The 14,532-nt window shown below is 37.6% G+C and overlaps 1 protein-coding gene across 6 annotated transcripts in view; it reads left to right on the top strand.

Moving 5' to 3' along the window:
* ATRX (ATRX chromatin remodeler) overlaps positions 1–14,532 on the top strand; it is a 139,870-nt gene that overhangs the window by 40,575 nt on the left and 84,763 nt on the right. For all 6 annotated transcript variants that reach the window (XM_048865450.2, XM_048865447.2, XM_048865446.2 and 3 more), the window contains 3 exons: positions 3,675–3,784; positions 6,517–6,584; positions 7,701–10,654. In XM_048865450.2, the coding sequence (XP_048721407.2) occupies positions 3,675–3,784; positions 6,517–6,584; positions 7,701–10,654 (3,132 nt within the window). The remainder of the gene's footprint in view (positions 1–3,674; positions 3,785–6,516; positions 6,585–7,700; positions 10,655–14,532) is intronic.

Genomic DNA, 14,532 nt, shown 5'->3' with positions numbered 1-14,532 from the left:
TTTGGACAACTCAGTTTTTGGGGTAGTAACCTTCTGTTTTGCAATGTTTCATGTTCTCTTTATATGATATATTTAAATAGATGCCTCCAAATGGCTGAGTTTGGTGGTAGTTGTTCCTACAGAAATATCTAAAGGTCTAATACATGCAAGGGGTGAGTGGGATGTGGAGAGGATAGTTTTGCAGCAACTCTACAGTTTTTCATGTGTCTTCCTGGAAATTCTGTATGGTTTCACATTGGAATTCCTTCATGGTTTTGATTCCAAAAGATATTTATTTTATCTCAGAATCTTGTATGAACTAAGATGATGCATGGGTTTAACTGAAGGTGTGATGATATTAATGTCTGTAAGGGAGATGATGATAAATTGGTGCAGTGTCATATCTCTAGGTAAAATGGTGCAACTTTGTGTATAGAGAGAGCCTTTGTGTTCTTTGCTGGTGCTTTCTACTGTCCAGCTGATGGGCCAGTGATTGCTTTGTGTTGATTGCAAAATACTATAAAAACAGTGCGGTGTTATGTAAAATTTTACATAGTGAGTAGCATTCATTACTTTGTGGAAACTTAATTGTGTATTTTTCTAACATATTTAAATGAATATAGTACTTGTGAAAACTGCCAAGTTGGTACCCCTGGAGGTGAAAACCCTCATTCTATCCATGAAACAAGCATAGCATAGGCTGAAGCAGTGCAGATTTTCCCCACGCTGACATGGTAGTATGCTTCCACCATATTTTGGAGGGACTATGTCTGCACTAGCCTCTTAACCTCTAGATAGTGTCCAATGTATCTTTGGCTGTCTTCTAAATGTGACAGTTTTGGTAATGTTTTGTGTGTTGCTTCCTGTCCACCGTGTAATGGACAGAGACTAGCAACTCATCTTACATTAAACACCAAGCACTCATTGGCTGATAATGACTTTTGACAACTATCATCTTGGGCCACATTTGGTCTTGTGACCTAGTTGTCGAAGGCTTTGTATTTCATTAGTGATTGCCCCATAACCATCTAGCTCCTGTCTTCCTTAACTATTCCTCCTTTCCCCTAATATACAAGTTTTGGTTAAACTGAATGTTTCAGAGACTCTTGCTGCCCGCAGATGTACTGATAGACATGGCCTCACTTTCTATCTTGAAATATTTTTAGTAATGGTAATGTAAACGATTTGAGCAAGAACAGACCTTGTAACTTTATTTTAAAAAAATACTGTAACCTTGCAGTATAGCTTGAATAAAAACTAGCATAACATTCAGAATATTGATATAACCAGGTATTTATTTACCATGCAAATCTGGTGAAATTTCTGTCAGGATAGACAGAGTTTTGAACACACTGATATTCATGAAAATAGAACACTTATAATAGCATATGTAGTATAAAATTACTGACCAGATATACTAATGACAATATTCTTTGATTCAGATCTTGTCATGGTCATCCATACTACTAGTCTACAGTATTGAAATAGGCTGTATCTGGCACACACTTTAGTACAAGTGGAGGCTATTTACCTTCTGAGCAAGAGAATATTAAACATATACTTCATACTCGGCTTTGGCAGCCAGGAAACTTCTAGATGAAATTCAGGATTTTAATTACCATTTTCAAAGTGGCACACTCTGTCAAGAGCTGCTTTCCACAGTTTGTATTCATATCAATCTAGTGAACCAAGCTTAAGGTCCTAAAGGATGAGGCTTGAGTGGACATGGAGTTCCTTGGAATTTTACTGCCAGAAATTTGAATTCAAGCCAATACCATTATATTATATAATATAAAACTACAGCTTTTTTCCTATTCTTTGGTTCTGACCTTTATAAGAACTAGTTTAGACACTATGGGAGGGATAAAATCTTCAGAATGTTTGAGGAATTACAGAAATGGTGCAACTGGCCTGGGATCGGTCAGGTCTTCATCTATTCTTTTTATAGATGTGGTGCTGAACAGGATTGTAAAGTGAAAATACCAGCCAAATGTTTCTTGTCCTCTTCCTGGTAAGCTGAATTACCAGTTGACATCTTACATTTTGTCAAAATTAAGGATAATATACTGATTCTGATCAAAATATAACCTACAGTTCTGTAAGATAAAACACCATAAATCTTTGCTTCTAGACTAGTAGTTGGAAAAAATGGGGTTGAGCAGGTCAAACTTGTATATCCTGTTGTGAGGTGTTCGAGACTCAAGTACTAGCATAGAGATTTCCATGAATAAGATAATTTATTTTCCTTCAATGTCAAAAATGTGTTTCTTGTTAGCCAAAGGAAGGAAAAGCCAAGAGTATATAACAGGGGCTGGCCGGAAAGCTGACTTGCTGTACCTATTTTACAAAACCCATCTTAAGCCTGAAGTTGGTTCAAGGATTTGAAATGCCCTTTCCATTTCATATCAAGTACTTTGTTCTAAGAATCCCAAAATATTCTCAAGTCTGTTAACACACACTGATGTACCCAGCAGCTGAAAATGTCTGACTCTGAATGAGATCTGTTGTTTTCACCTTTCTTTGTAAAGCTTTCTTCCTCTTTACTTAAGCCTAACAGACTCTGAGTCCATTTAAGGCTCTGTCTCCTTTTTCAAAATCTCTGAATCTTTGCCAATAGTCTGTATTTTGTTTTTGAAAAGTTCAGTAGGTTCCTGAACTCTTTTTGGTATTTGTGCCTGATTCTGTGTATGTGTGTTAAAGCCTTTAAACGAAGTCTCATCTCTTGGATTCACAGCCTCCTGAATTGATACAGGCAGACAGGTTGCAGTTGACATAAGTCATCCTGCAGCCTTCTCCTGCTTTACTGCTTGATTCCAACTTAAAACAGTGGCTGTGGGGTTTCTCAGCTGGCTTCCCTTCTTTTCTTGACAGCATCACTGCTTATAAGAATAAGAATAAAAGTTGTTAAATGGAACAGTTTGTACTAAAAGACCACACTACAGGTGGAAGCCCCACCACAGCAAACAGGACTAAACCAACTGGAAAACTGGAGTAGTAGCTAGCAATAGGATGGTCAAAGTGTATTTTGTCAAACTGTCATTTCAGATACAGAAAACATTTATAGATGACAAAATGAATGTGAACTTCCAGGACAGTGTGTTGAGCAGAATGGTCTGGAGGTGTCCTGTACAATTGCTACAAAATATTGCCTTAATCTATTTTTGATCTTATATAACGTTTCACACAAAATCAGAGAGATTTTATTTATATTTTTAACTTTTCATAGACTTGTTTTCCTTATTTCTCATTCAGAAATAAATTTAAAAATCTGAAGGAAATATTAAAATATTTATTTATAAACTGACGTGGTACTTTATGAAGAGGAATAACTGAAAGTTGAGGGATTTTACTTTACAATGCAGGACCATGATTAAATGTATTTTTACTGACAGTTCCAAGTATGTTCTCATAAAATAACAATTTAATCCAAGTATATAACCTCACCAAGGAAGAATTTTTTTTCCCCTCGATACATTTTATCTGGAAAGCAGATAGTGGCCCAAAACCTCTTCATTAGCCTTTAAAAAAAGGTGAGTGGTTATAGAAAGCTTCCTCTAAAGCTGGGTGGTAAAGCATTAGAGTGGGTTTTGAAGTAAACAAATAATTTGACAAACCAAAATATTGTAATAAGGAAACACAGTAGTTGTTCATAGATTTCTTTTAAAAACTAATATGTCATTTATAATCACCTATAGAGGAAGGTCTGCATGGAATTGTAAGCTGTACAGCCTGTGGGCAACAAGTGAACCATTTTCAAAAGGATTCAATCTATAGACATCCTACACTGAAAGTTCTTATCTGTAAGGTATGTAATAAACTGTGCCTCCATGTGCCTTTTCATTTCTTAAAAAAAGTGATCTATCACTACGTGTTCTCTGTGTATTGTTTTCTCTTGTTAGCCTGTTAAACTTTGCAATGTACATAAACAAGGAAACTGATAGCAGAAAAGGGAAAAGCAAGTATTAAAATGTGAAGTTACTTTGATAAAGCTTATACACCACAAATGTTTAATTTATTGTGGTTTCTTTGGAATTAGTTTTAAAGTGTTAATAATTTTGGAATATATCACGAAACTACTCTCATTTTGGTATTTATGGTTTTATATGCTATAATAGGGCTCCATATCAGTTTGCCTCTCCCAAGAGGCATAGCACAAAAGGCTCAGCACCAAGGTAAGGAAGAAGAGGTGACTTTAAGGACTCCTTTGCACTACTTGGAACTAGGCAGCTACCTGGAGTTCAAACAGCCCCTGATATAAATTAGATCAATGACAGGGTCCGCCCTAACTTATGGCAACTTTCCCACTGGTTGTGTATGGGCAGCACCACAGTCCAGAATTCTGTAGCACTGACCACTGTGGGTAGATCACCTCCAACCCATGTCCATTCCATCATGCCCCTACATTAAAGTCTTTGAAGGAGGCAGTGTAGGGTGGCCTATGTTGGCCCAATGCTGTGCCTGCAATGGGGGAATTCACCCATGCCCTGTTGTGTCAATTCTTTAAGCTCGTGGAGTCATAGGTGCCAACTGTGTGGGTGCTCCAGGGTTGGAGCATCCACAGGGAAAAATTAGTGGGTGCTCTGCATCCACTAGTAGCCAAGCTTCCCCCCCCCCCCCCCAGTGTGCTGCATCCCCGCTCCTCCCCCTCCCTCCCAGCGCTTCCCGGCCACACCCCCACCCTCCTGCCACCTAACAGCTGTTTGGCGGTGCTTAAGACTTTCCAGGAGGGAGGGGGAGGAGCGGGGACATGGAGTGCTCAGGGGAGGAGGCGGGGAAGGGGCAGGGACTTAGGGGGAGGGGGTGGGAAGGGGATGGGGACTTTGGGGAATGGGTGGAATGGGGGCAGGGTGAGGGTGGGGCAGGGGCAGGGCCAGGGGAGGGGTTGAGCACGCACTGGGAAGAGGGAAGTTGGCGCCTATGGGTGGAGTGACATGTAGGGTCTGTGATGTGGGCTGTATTTGGTCTTCAGGTTTTTCAGTTGGTCTAGTACTATATCCTTAAGGATTGACACACTGGATCTGAACTGAGGTCCATCTTGTCCAGTATCCTGACTCAGACAATGGGCCAATACCAGCTGCTTCTCAGGAAATTACAAAATCTCTGACAAAAGTAGGTACAGAATAACCAGTCCACAAGGAACATTGCTTCCAGTCCCATTGTAACTCTGAATAGTCGAGTTATATATATTTATTTGAGCTTAAGCTTTCGTGAGCTACAGCTCACTTCCATCTTTTTGCGGATACAGACTAACACGGCTGCTACTCTGAAACTAGTTTTATATATGCGTCCAATCTATTTTTTTAATCTTGCTAAACTCTTAACCTCAATTATGCCTTGTGTCAGTGAGTTCTACTGTAAGGTGATATTTACTTTTATCAGTTTTACATTTCCTTTCTTTTAAATTCATTGAATGCTGCCTTGTTTTTTAATATTATAAGAAGGGAGAACAGATCAGGAATTCTCTGTACCTTTCATTATTTTCTATCCCTGTGTCATTTCCTTTACCTTAGTTAAGAGACCAATAAGAAACAGTTCCAGACTTTTCAATATCTCATCATGGGGGTGTTTTCCTACGTCTCTTAACTACTCTTGTTATCTGTCTCTGAATCATGTTTTTGCTATAACTTTTTTTGTCATAGGATGACCAGGTACTGAACTCTGTATTCCAGGCGAGGGTGCATCATTACTTTATACACACCACATGTGGATAGATCCTGAAGCTGTTTTTCAGGATTGTGATGACAGTGGGTACAAGTGAGGGCAGCATTTGGTCTACAGTCTTTTGTCAGCTCTTGTTCAAGGAAAACTGATAAGTCACTGGAGCCCTACTTAAAAAAAGACTGAATAAAGACTTCAGAATTTGACCTAACCAATTCAGGAACCGCAGTCATTACTATTAATCAAGTGGGCTTAATGTTTAGCAGCTTTTGGTAGTGCACAAATCTTATTTAAAAAGTTTTAGACTTAATTTCATAAACTCTGTTCCTGTACAAATTGTTGCGTTGCTAACATCAACAACAACATGAGGTTGAAATGATAGTTGCAGCTACGCTGAGGGTTTTGTTGGTTTAGCTATCGTGGTCAGGGTGGGTTTTTTTGTTTTTTGTTTCCTTCCATGCCCCTGACCAATGTAGCTATGCAGAGATAAGTGTAGACCAATACTGAATATAAAAAATAATAGTCAACTTGGAAGTTTTAGAATAAAAAAAACCTGTGGTCTTCAAAAGAAGGCAAACATATTTAATTTTCAAATAAGGCTTGTACCATTCAGTTCAGAAGAGTCATTGTGTAGGAGCTGCTGTCTCTTTAGAGTGTTGTTAAGATTAGTTACAATTTTGTAAACAGCAGGTGAAAATGAGAGAGAGAGAACATCTTAAAGGGGTTTCTAGTTTTCATTTATAGACAGTGATCTGAAGTTCTAAGAACATTTTAAGAGTCTGACTTTAATGCATTCATTAGATTAAGTCTTAAAGATTTATTAAATTCCATCTCACTTTAATTGAAAAAAAATTCCTTGTCCACCTATTTGCCTTGCAGACTTGCTACAAATATTATATGAGTGATGACATTAGCCGTGATTCAGATGGAATGGATGAACAGTGTAGGTAAGTATGTAAACACCACTATAATATTACCCACATCAATTAAAACAATAATGAAATGCCTACTCTCCAGCCAACAGACCCATAATATTATGTTGATATTTCAATTTTAAATTTTAGTACAAACTAGGAAAACATAAATATAAAGAAATCAAGTAATTAGCCCTTTTAGTTAAAAGTTGAATATCACATGACCTAAAACCTAAACATCAGTTTATGTATACTTAGTTAAGTTTCCAACACCAGCTTTATATATGTTTTCTGATCATTATCCCATAAATAGCATTTATCAGGTGGGCCACTGAAGCTCACTTTCCCAGAGAAAACTTGATATATTGGTCTGTAAACTGCAAACCCACTAATATATATGTAAGAGGTAGAAGCTAAAACCCTCACTCACTCTTATGTCATCAACCAGAGGCCACATTGTCTCATATTACTATCCAGATATGGTCCACTCAGAACTTTGCATCTGTCCAGTAAACCAAGAATAGGTTCATTCTATCCTGTTCACTTTCTGGTCTTTGTCAGACTGTGTGCTCCAGACATGTTCCAAAAAGAAAAATTTTCTCCTACATACACTGAGTATACACAGTTCAGGACACCTTCCTCCCCCCATCCAGTACCTCATGAACCCCTGCAAAATGGGCCTCAGTAGCCCTGTACCTGTGATATGGGTCAGAAAGGGAGATGCAGTTTGTATCATTGTATTACAAAAGACCATACTCTTATAATTCTCGTACTGAACAGGGAAGACTTAAGTTTCTTTCATGTGGCAATTTTTTACATTCTTCTGCCAGGCAAGTTCTCCTGGAGGCTAGGCAAGGGTTTTTGGAGCTGTACTTGAATATTTCTGGTTTTCTGAACTGTTAAATCAACGTTTTAATCTACTGCCTTTCAGTGTCTTTTTTGTTAATTATTGTGTTTCAGTAATGTTCTAAATTAGTAGATATCTGCTTGCCATCTTTTGAAATGAAAATTTTGCCTTTGATTAGAAACTTTTAAAATATTGTAACTTTTTAAATCAAACTTTAAAAATGATCAATTAAACTTTGTCTAAACAATTAATGTAATTTGTTTTGGGGTATCATTTTTAACATTTCCCAATCATCATTTCAGATGGTGTGCTGAAGGTGGAAATTTAATTTGCTGCGACTTTTGCCATAATGCCTTTTGCAAAAAGTGCATTTTGCGCAACCTGGGTCGAAAGGAGCTGTCAACCATAATGGATGAAAATAACCAATGGCATTGCTACATTTGCCACCCAGAACCTTTGTTGGACTTGGTCACTGCATGTGACAGTGTTTTTGAAAATTTAGAACAGTTATTGCAACAAAACAAGAAGAAGATCAGAGTTGAGAGTGAAAAAAGTAAAATATATGATCACACACTCAAATTTTCTCCAAAGAGAAATATTTCAAATTGTAATGGAGAAGAAAAGAAATTAGATGACTCATATTCTGGTTCTTTAACCTATTCCTATAAAGCACTAATGGTGCCAAAAGACATGCTTAAAAAGACAAAAAAACTGGTTGAGACCACAACTAATATGAACGCTAGTTTTGTAAGTTTTTTGAAAACGGCAGTAGAAAATTCAGAAATAAACTCTACCATACAGCTACGTCAGCTGAAAGCTTTTAAATCTGTGTTGAGTGACATAAAAAAAGCTCATTTAGCATTAGAAGAAGGTCTGAATCAAGAGATTCAAGCTTTGGATGTTAAAATCAAAGAGAAAAATACCAAAGAGAAAAAAACAGATATTAAACTAGAAAAAAATGAGGTGAAAAGAGATGAAGGAAAGGAACATGTAGAGTTGAAAGAGGACGCTGTAAAGTCAGTGAAAAAAGCTGTGTCCGAACAGCCTAACAATGAGCCCATGGACCAAAATGTTCCAGCAACAACACAAACAGAAAACAAGAATACTAGCAGTGAAGATAAAAAGTCTGAGACAAATGAAGAGCCTCAGTATGAACCTAATAGTACTGAGGCTTTAGACATGGATATTGTGTCTGTTCCTTCATCAGTCCCTGAAGATATTTTTGAGACTCTAGAATCGGCTATGGAAACTCAGAGTGCAGCAGATGAACAGGGCACTGGAAGTACAGCAACGGAGCTGGACAATAAATCGGAGACAATAAATGCAAATATAAAATGTACTACACCTTCAAAAGAAATTAAAGGAGGTACCAAGTTAAAAGCGTCAGCTAAAGTAAGAAAAGAATTGTTTGTAAAACTGACTCCTGTTTCCCTTTCTGATTCTCCAGTTAAAGCTGAAGATCAAGACAGTAATCCAGTAAAGGGAGATCAGAATGCTGATGTAACACCCAAGGCAGAAAACTGTGATTCTGGAAAAGAAAATCATTACATTGTTAATGAACACTCACCTGAAAATGAAACTGTCCTCTTGGTAGAGGAATCTGATCTCAGGAGGTCTCCACGTGTGAAGACTACACCTCTGAGGCGTCAAACAGACATGAATCCTTTAACATCTAATTCAGAAGAGGACAGCAATGACGCATACTGTGAGAAGCGCAAGCAAAAATCATCAACCCAGTCAAGGAGAAAAAAAGATAAAAGAAATTCTTCTGACAGTACTACTGATCATCCTAAACCTAATAAGCTTTCTAAATCAAAAAAAGCAGACATATTGGACCAAAGTTCGGATTCAGATGAGATGCCAGCAGTCCTTAAAGAAGTAGCCATGATGAGTCCTAGTTCCTCAGATATTGACAGCAATAGTGAGACATCCAATAATCAGAAGAATGGTTTAAATGATCTAACGAAACAACCAGTGAAGTATGAGAATGGAAAGCGCAAAAGAAAAAGCTCCACTTCTGGTTCAGATTTAGTTGCCAAAAAAGGCAAATCAACTAAAGGCTCCACTTCTGCAAAAAAGAAACGACAGAACCCTTCAGATTCTTCAAATTATGACTCGGAGTTAGAAAGAGAGATAAAGAGTTTGAGTAAAATAGAGTCTGCAAAAAAAGCCAAAAAGAAATACCCCAGAAAAGAAGAGAATTATGATTCTTCTGAAGATGAGCAGAATAAAAAAGGATCTACTAGTAAGAAAAAAATAAATTTGACGAAACAGCAGGTTGAATCATCTGATGATGCTGAGAAGTCATCCCCAGAGAAAGAGGAGATTAGTCATTCTTCTGAAGATAAAAAAATTAGGAAGGGGCAAATAGTCAATGAAAAGAAAAGCAGAGATTTACAAGAAAGAACTTCGAAGGCGAAGCATGACGGATCGTCTGATACTGAGAAATCATCCCTGGAGAAAGAGGAGAGTTGTCATTCTTCTGATGGTAAAAAGAGAGCAGAAGCAAAAGAAAAGAAAAACAGAAATTTGAAAAAGAGAAAGGTACAGAATGATTCTTTGGACGGAACTGAGAAGCCTGCAGAGAAGGAGCAGAGTTGTGATTCTTCAGAAGACAAAACCAAGAATAAAAAAGAAACAGAAAGTAAAGAAAACAAAAAAGAAAACTTGAAAAAGAAAAATTATAAGAAAGAACACAATGGTTCTTCTTCTGATGGAGATAAATCATCCCCAGAGAAAAAGAGTTACATTTCCTCTGAAAATAAGAGTAAAAAGGAAATGGCTGTTGAGGAAAAGAGAGAGAGAAATTTGAGAGAGAGAACATCGAAGAAGTTGCAGAATGATTCCTCTTCAGATGCTGAGAAGTCCCCAAAGAAAGAGGAGAGTTCTTCTGAAGATGTTAAACGGAATAAAAAACGAATAGAAGCTAAAGAAAAGAAAAAAGTAAGCCACAAAAAGAAAACTTCCAAGAAAGAACAGAATGATTCATTGTCCTCTTCTGATGAGGAGCCTTATGAAGACGATAAAAAAAAGAGTAAAAAGAGTTCAGCTAAGGAGAATAAAAAGGGTAACTTAAAAGTGGAAAAAAGAATTTCTAAAAAACAGAAGGATGACATCACCTGTTCCTCCTCATCAGATGAGGAAGAAAATGAGGACCAGAATTCAGCAGGCGATGGAAGCAGTGATGAGCAGAAGATTAAGCCCGTGACTGAAAGCTTAATACTGTCCTCCAACACAGGATTTTGTCAGTCTTCAGGTGTGCAAAGGTCTACAATTTGATTAGCATATTAATACAGGGAGGTCGATAGTATGAGTTGGGTAGTCATATTAATTTAATAATCTAGTAGTCCAAATGCTTAAGTGAAAATATCTGTAAGTGTGACTGTGCATTCCAAAATTTAAGCCATATTTCTAAAACCTGTTTTCTAATGTGATGTGTTCAGACGTTTTGTGATGTCACTTGCAACCAGTTACCATTTGACTTGTGCTAACCTCGGCAAACAGCCATTTAACTTAATTTACAAATCACCTTGGACTTTTTATTTAATTTTAATACGTTTTCTAAGAAGGTATTTGAGAAACTGGAGCCATAGTCTGTAATACCATTGTAGGTTGGCTTTTATGCCTATTCTTAGTTGCTTTCGTCTGTCTAATGAATACAGAACATGAATTGGGTTTAGGTAGTAGAGAACAGGACAGCTCACATCAGATCTTCTAGCTTTGGGTCATGTAATGGAGAAGAGTATCAAGCCTTGTGGTATAATGTGTCCTTTGGAGAATTAGCTATAGTTTATGCATGTGCACTTTTTATATTGGGCCAGATTATCTGTGTGTCCCATGAAATAGATTCTAGTAATTTTATTTAACTAAAATGACATCTGTTGCTAAAGTCTATCAGGCTGCTATTTATTATTTGAGCAGATTTTTATGCATTTTAAAAGTGCTTCTGAGAGCATGGGGGCTAATTCTTTTTCTTGCCCAGACTTGAGAGGAGGACCCCCTTTGATCAGCATCTGATTAGTCCTTTATTCTTTAAAAAATTCAGAGCAGCACAGCTGGAACTTCTAGGTTTGGAGAACCTAAAAATAAAGAGGAAGGGTGATCTTGAGGTTAAAAGGGCACTATCAAGTTTCATTTCCAGCTGAACAATTTATATCTATGGTTGTTACTAAGATTACTCTGAGAGAGAAACTTTTTTCAGACTGTTTCCATTGACATTTTACAGTACTTTTTTTCTGTACTTGATTTCACTGCATTATAGTTGATGCACACCCTTCCCCATGGCTTGTGAGACTGAAGCTGAAACAGAAGATTCAGTAGGCACAGGGCCGGCTCCAGGCACCAGCTTTCCAAGCAGGTGCTTGGGGTGGCATTGAGAATGGGGCGGCAGTCCGTGTCCCGCTGCAGCAATGCGACGGAGCCCCGCTGCTCTTCCGGGCGCGGCGGCAATTCGGCAGCAGCTGCTTGGGGCAGCAAAATTGGTAGAGCTGCCCCTGAGTACGCAGGAGTATGCACAGAAAGGGAAAGGGGACAAGAGGGCATTGTTGCTTCTGGGTCTTCCTTCTCAAAAAAGTAACAAAAACAAAAAAATTGAAAATGTATTTCAAAGGGTACTGAATCAGAAAATGTATGTATGTATTTATTTATTTATTTAAATTAGATAATTCAGAAAATTCAAGTAGACAGTGTTCCTGTAAAGCACAGACCTCAGGAACTCCCAAGTTCTGTTTCAAGTTCTGCCACAGACTGACTTCAGGGGAATTACTGAACCTTTGTGTTTTGTTTTTCTCTGTATGTAAAATGGAGAGAATACTTGCCAATGGTACTTTATTCATTAATGTTTGTAAATTACTTTGAGATCTTTGGATAGAAGGCACTATAAAAGAGCACAGTTTTGTTAACAATATATTGAGCTATTGTTTTTAGAGTAGTTGTTACTGATACATCTTGTTCATATATTACTATTCCAATTATAATAGGGTCAAAATCTAAAACAGTTATGCAGAAATCTTGTAAAAAAGTTGATTTTCATGTACAGTTAGAGTGGAACTGGAACATGCTAATTTACCTAACAAGCAGTGGTGTAATGGATCTGAAGATTCGGTCTTCTAGGGGGTTTTGTTTTTTAAATTTTCTGCTTTAGGGAGAGATGATAACATGCTCAGTGTTAATGTAGGAGCTTCTAATCTATCTAGGATCAATGGATTAATTTAACCATTCTTAAATTAAAAATGTAAGGCTCTTTGCTGGTCTCTTTATATAAAGAATTTAGACTGTTCAGGAAGTCTGGCAACTGCAGATAGTTCAAGAGACTTGTTCTATTTATAAGATATTTTCCCTGTTTGAAGCTACTTTGATTTGGAATCAGTGCAATTAACTCTGCTCTGAATATGCAGTAAGCAGAAGATCTAACAAAGTTTTCTGTACCGCTCTCTTGTGTTCCACCTCAAGAATACCTTAGAGAAGATTTGGTATGTTATAAGAGCTATTTAACACTGAGCCATTATCCAAATTCAACAGGTCATCTTAGGGTAACCAATTCTTCGAGTATGTGTAAGTATGGATTCCAGTGTAGTTTTGCATGCATCGCATACGTGTGAGATTGGAGTCTTTGGACTAGAAATGTCTTTTGGAGCCATGTATGTGCCCTTCGTCTACTATGCTACAGTGCCGGGGAGAAAGGGTGAAGCAGCTGCAGCCCATTCCTCAATTCCTCTTACCACCCATGGCAGTGACATTGAACAACGGTGCCTGAGTTGCTACTAATTTACATTTACTGATTATTCTACCCAACAGTTCTTATCGTGCCAGTCATCTACCTAACTAGTAGGAAATCTTAGTCTCCAAAAGAGTATTTTTTTACACTGCAAAACCACTACACAATTTGACATGACATATACAGTCTTTGTTAAGTAGAGGTTCAAAAGAGAAGGTGCTTGATATATAGCTCAGTATTGTGGAGCATTAATAAAAGATTTCACTATGCCTGACTTTTGCTAGTACTATTAGTCCATTTTTCAGTGGGCTATTAAATTTACACAAGTTCATGCCATTTAATATAAAAATGTAAAGAGAATAGCATTAAAGATATAGAATGTTTTTCTTCCTTAAATGGGCCATAAACTTCAAGACACTACTCAGACAAGGATTTACTGGTGACAAATGGAAACTTAATTATCTCAATGTCTGACAGCATTTAGGAATTCAAGCTTACGTATATAGTAGAGGAGTATACCACAAACCATAATGGTAATGTACAAGATAACATCATTTCTGCAGCTTCACGAAAGTGCAAGGTGAAGCATTTTATACAGTTTAAAGAGAGACTCCTCTTCCCCAAATCCTTACATAAAATTACATCAATTAATCAAATAGTGATACCCTATAAGAAAAACGATTCATCATTTTGTGAATCATATTGCATAAAAGATATCAAAGAATTGTAAAGCAGTAAGTAGCAGTGTAGCATAGGGCAAGTTTGCCCTATGATATTCACCCCATTATATGCACTGGCTTGCCTTCTATTCTATTCTGCTGTAATGCAAGAAACCATTAGGCCTATATCCTGTAAGATATTAGCTGGAGCATAAGTGTGGTTAAGTAGGCCATCTCCCTTAGCACAGATCAGCGGTTACCTTTAGATTTGGGGAACTAAGAAGAGTTTGCTCACCAGTAGGAGCTAGAATGTTCCAGTAAGTGCTACTACAAGGAACATGGAAGTAATAACTGCAAATCCACAAGCAAGGGATGATGGTATGATCATGCGCTGAAATGGTAGTCACGCAGATCAATATGTTAACATATAAAATAAGTACACCTCGGTATTATACTGGTAAAAAGGCTACATGTGGGCATATGAACAGATGATGCTAAGGCCCTGTAACAGGGCAGTCACCATGTGGCCCGGGGCTGGTCTTCCCTGGGCCTCTTTCATTGCCGTCTGCTTCTTTTCTACTTGACCATTCAACTCATTGGGGGACTTGTACCATTGGACACTGCATGACAGAGACAGAGTTGGTCCTTTTGTCCCCAACTAAGGGTGTGAGCATGCAATTCTAAAGCTTATACATAGAATGACACCACAGATTACCCTGATCCTGTATTATCTTTCTTATGTGGTTTGGATCATTTCTA

Source organism: Caretta caretta, chromosome 9 (assembly GCF_965140235.1).
Source record: "Caretta caretta isolate rCarCar2 chromosome 9, rCarCar1.hap1, whole genome shotgun sequence".
Lineage (NCBI taxonomy): Eukaryota > Metazoa > Chordata > Testudines > Cheloniidae > Caretta > Caretta caretta.
This window is presented reverse-complemented; position numbering and strand designations above follow the sequence as displayed.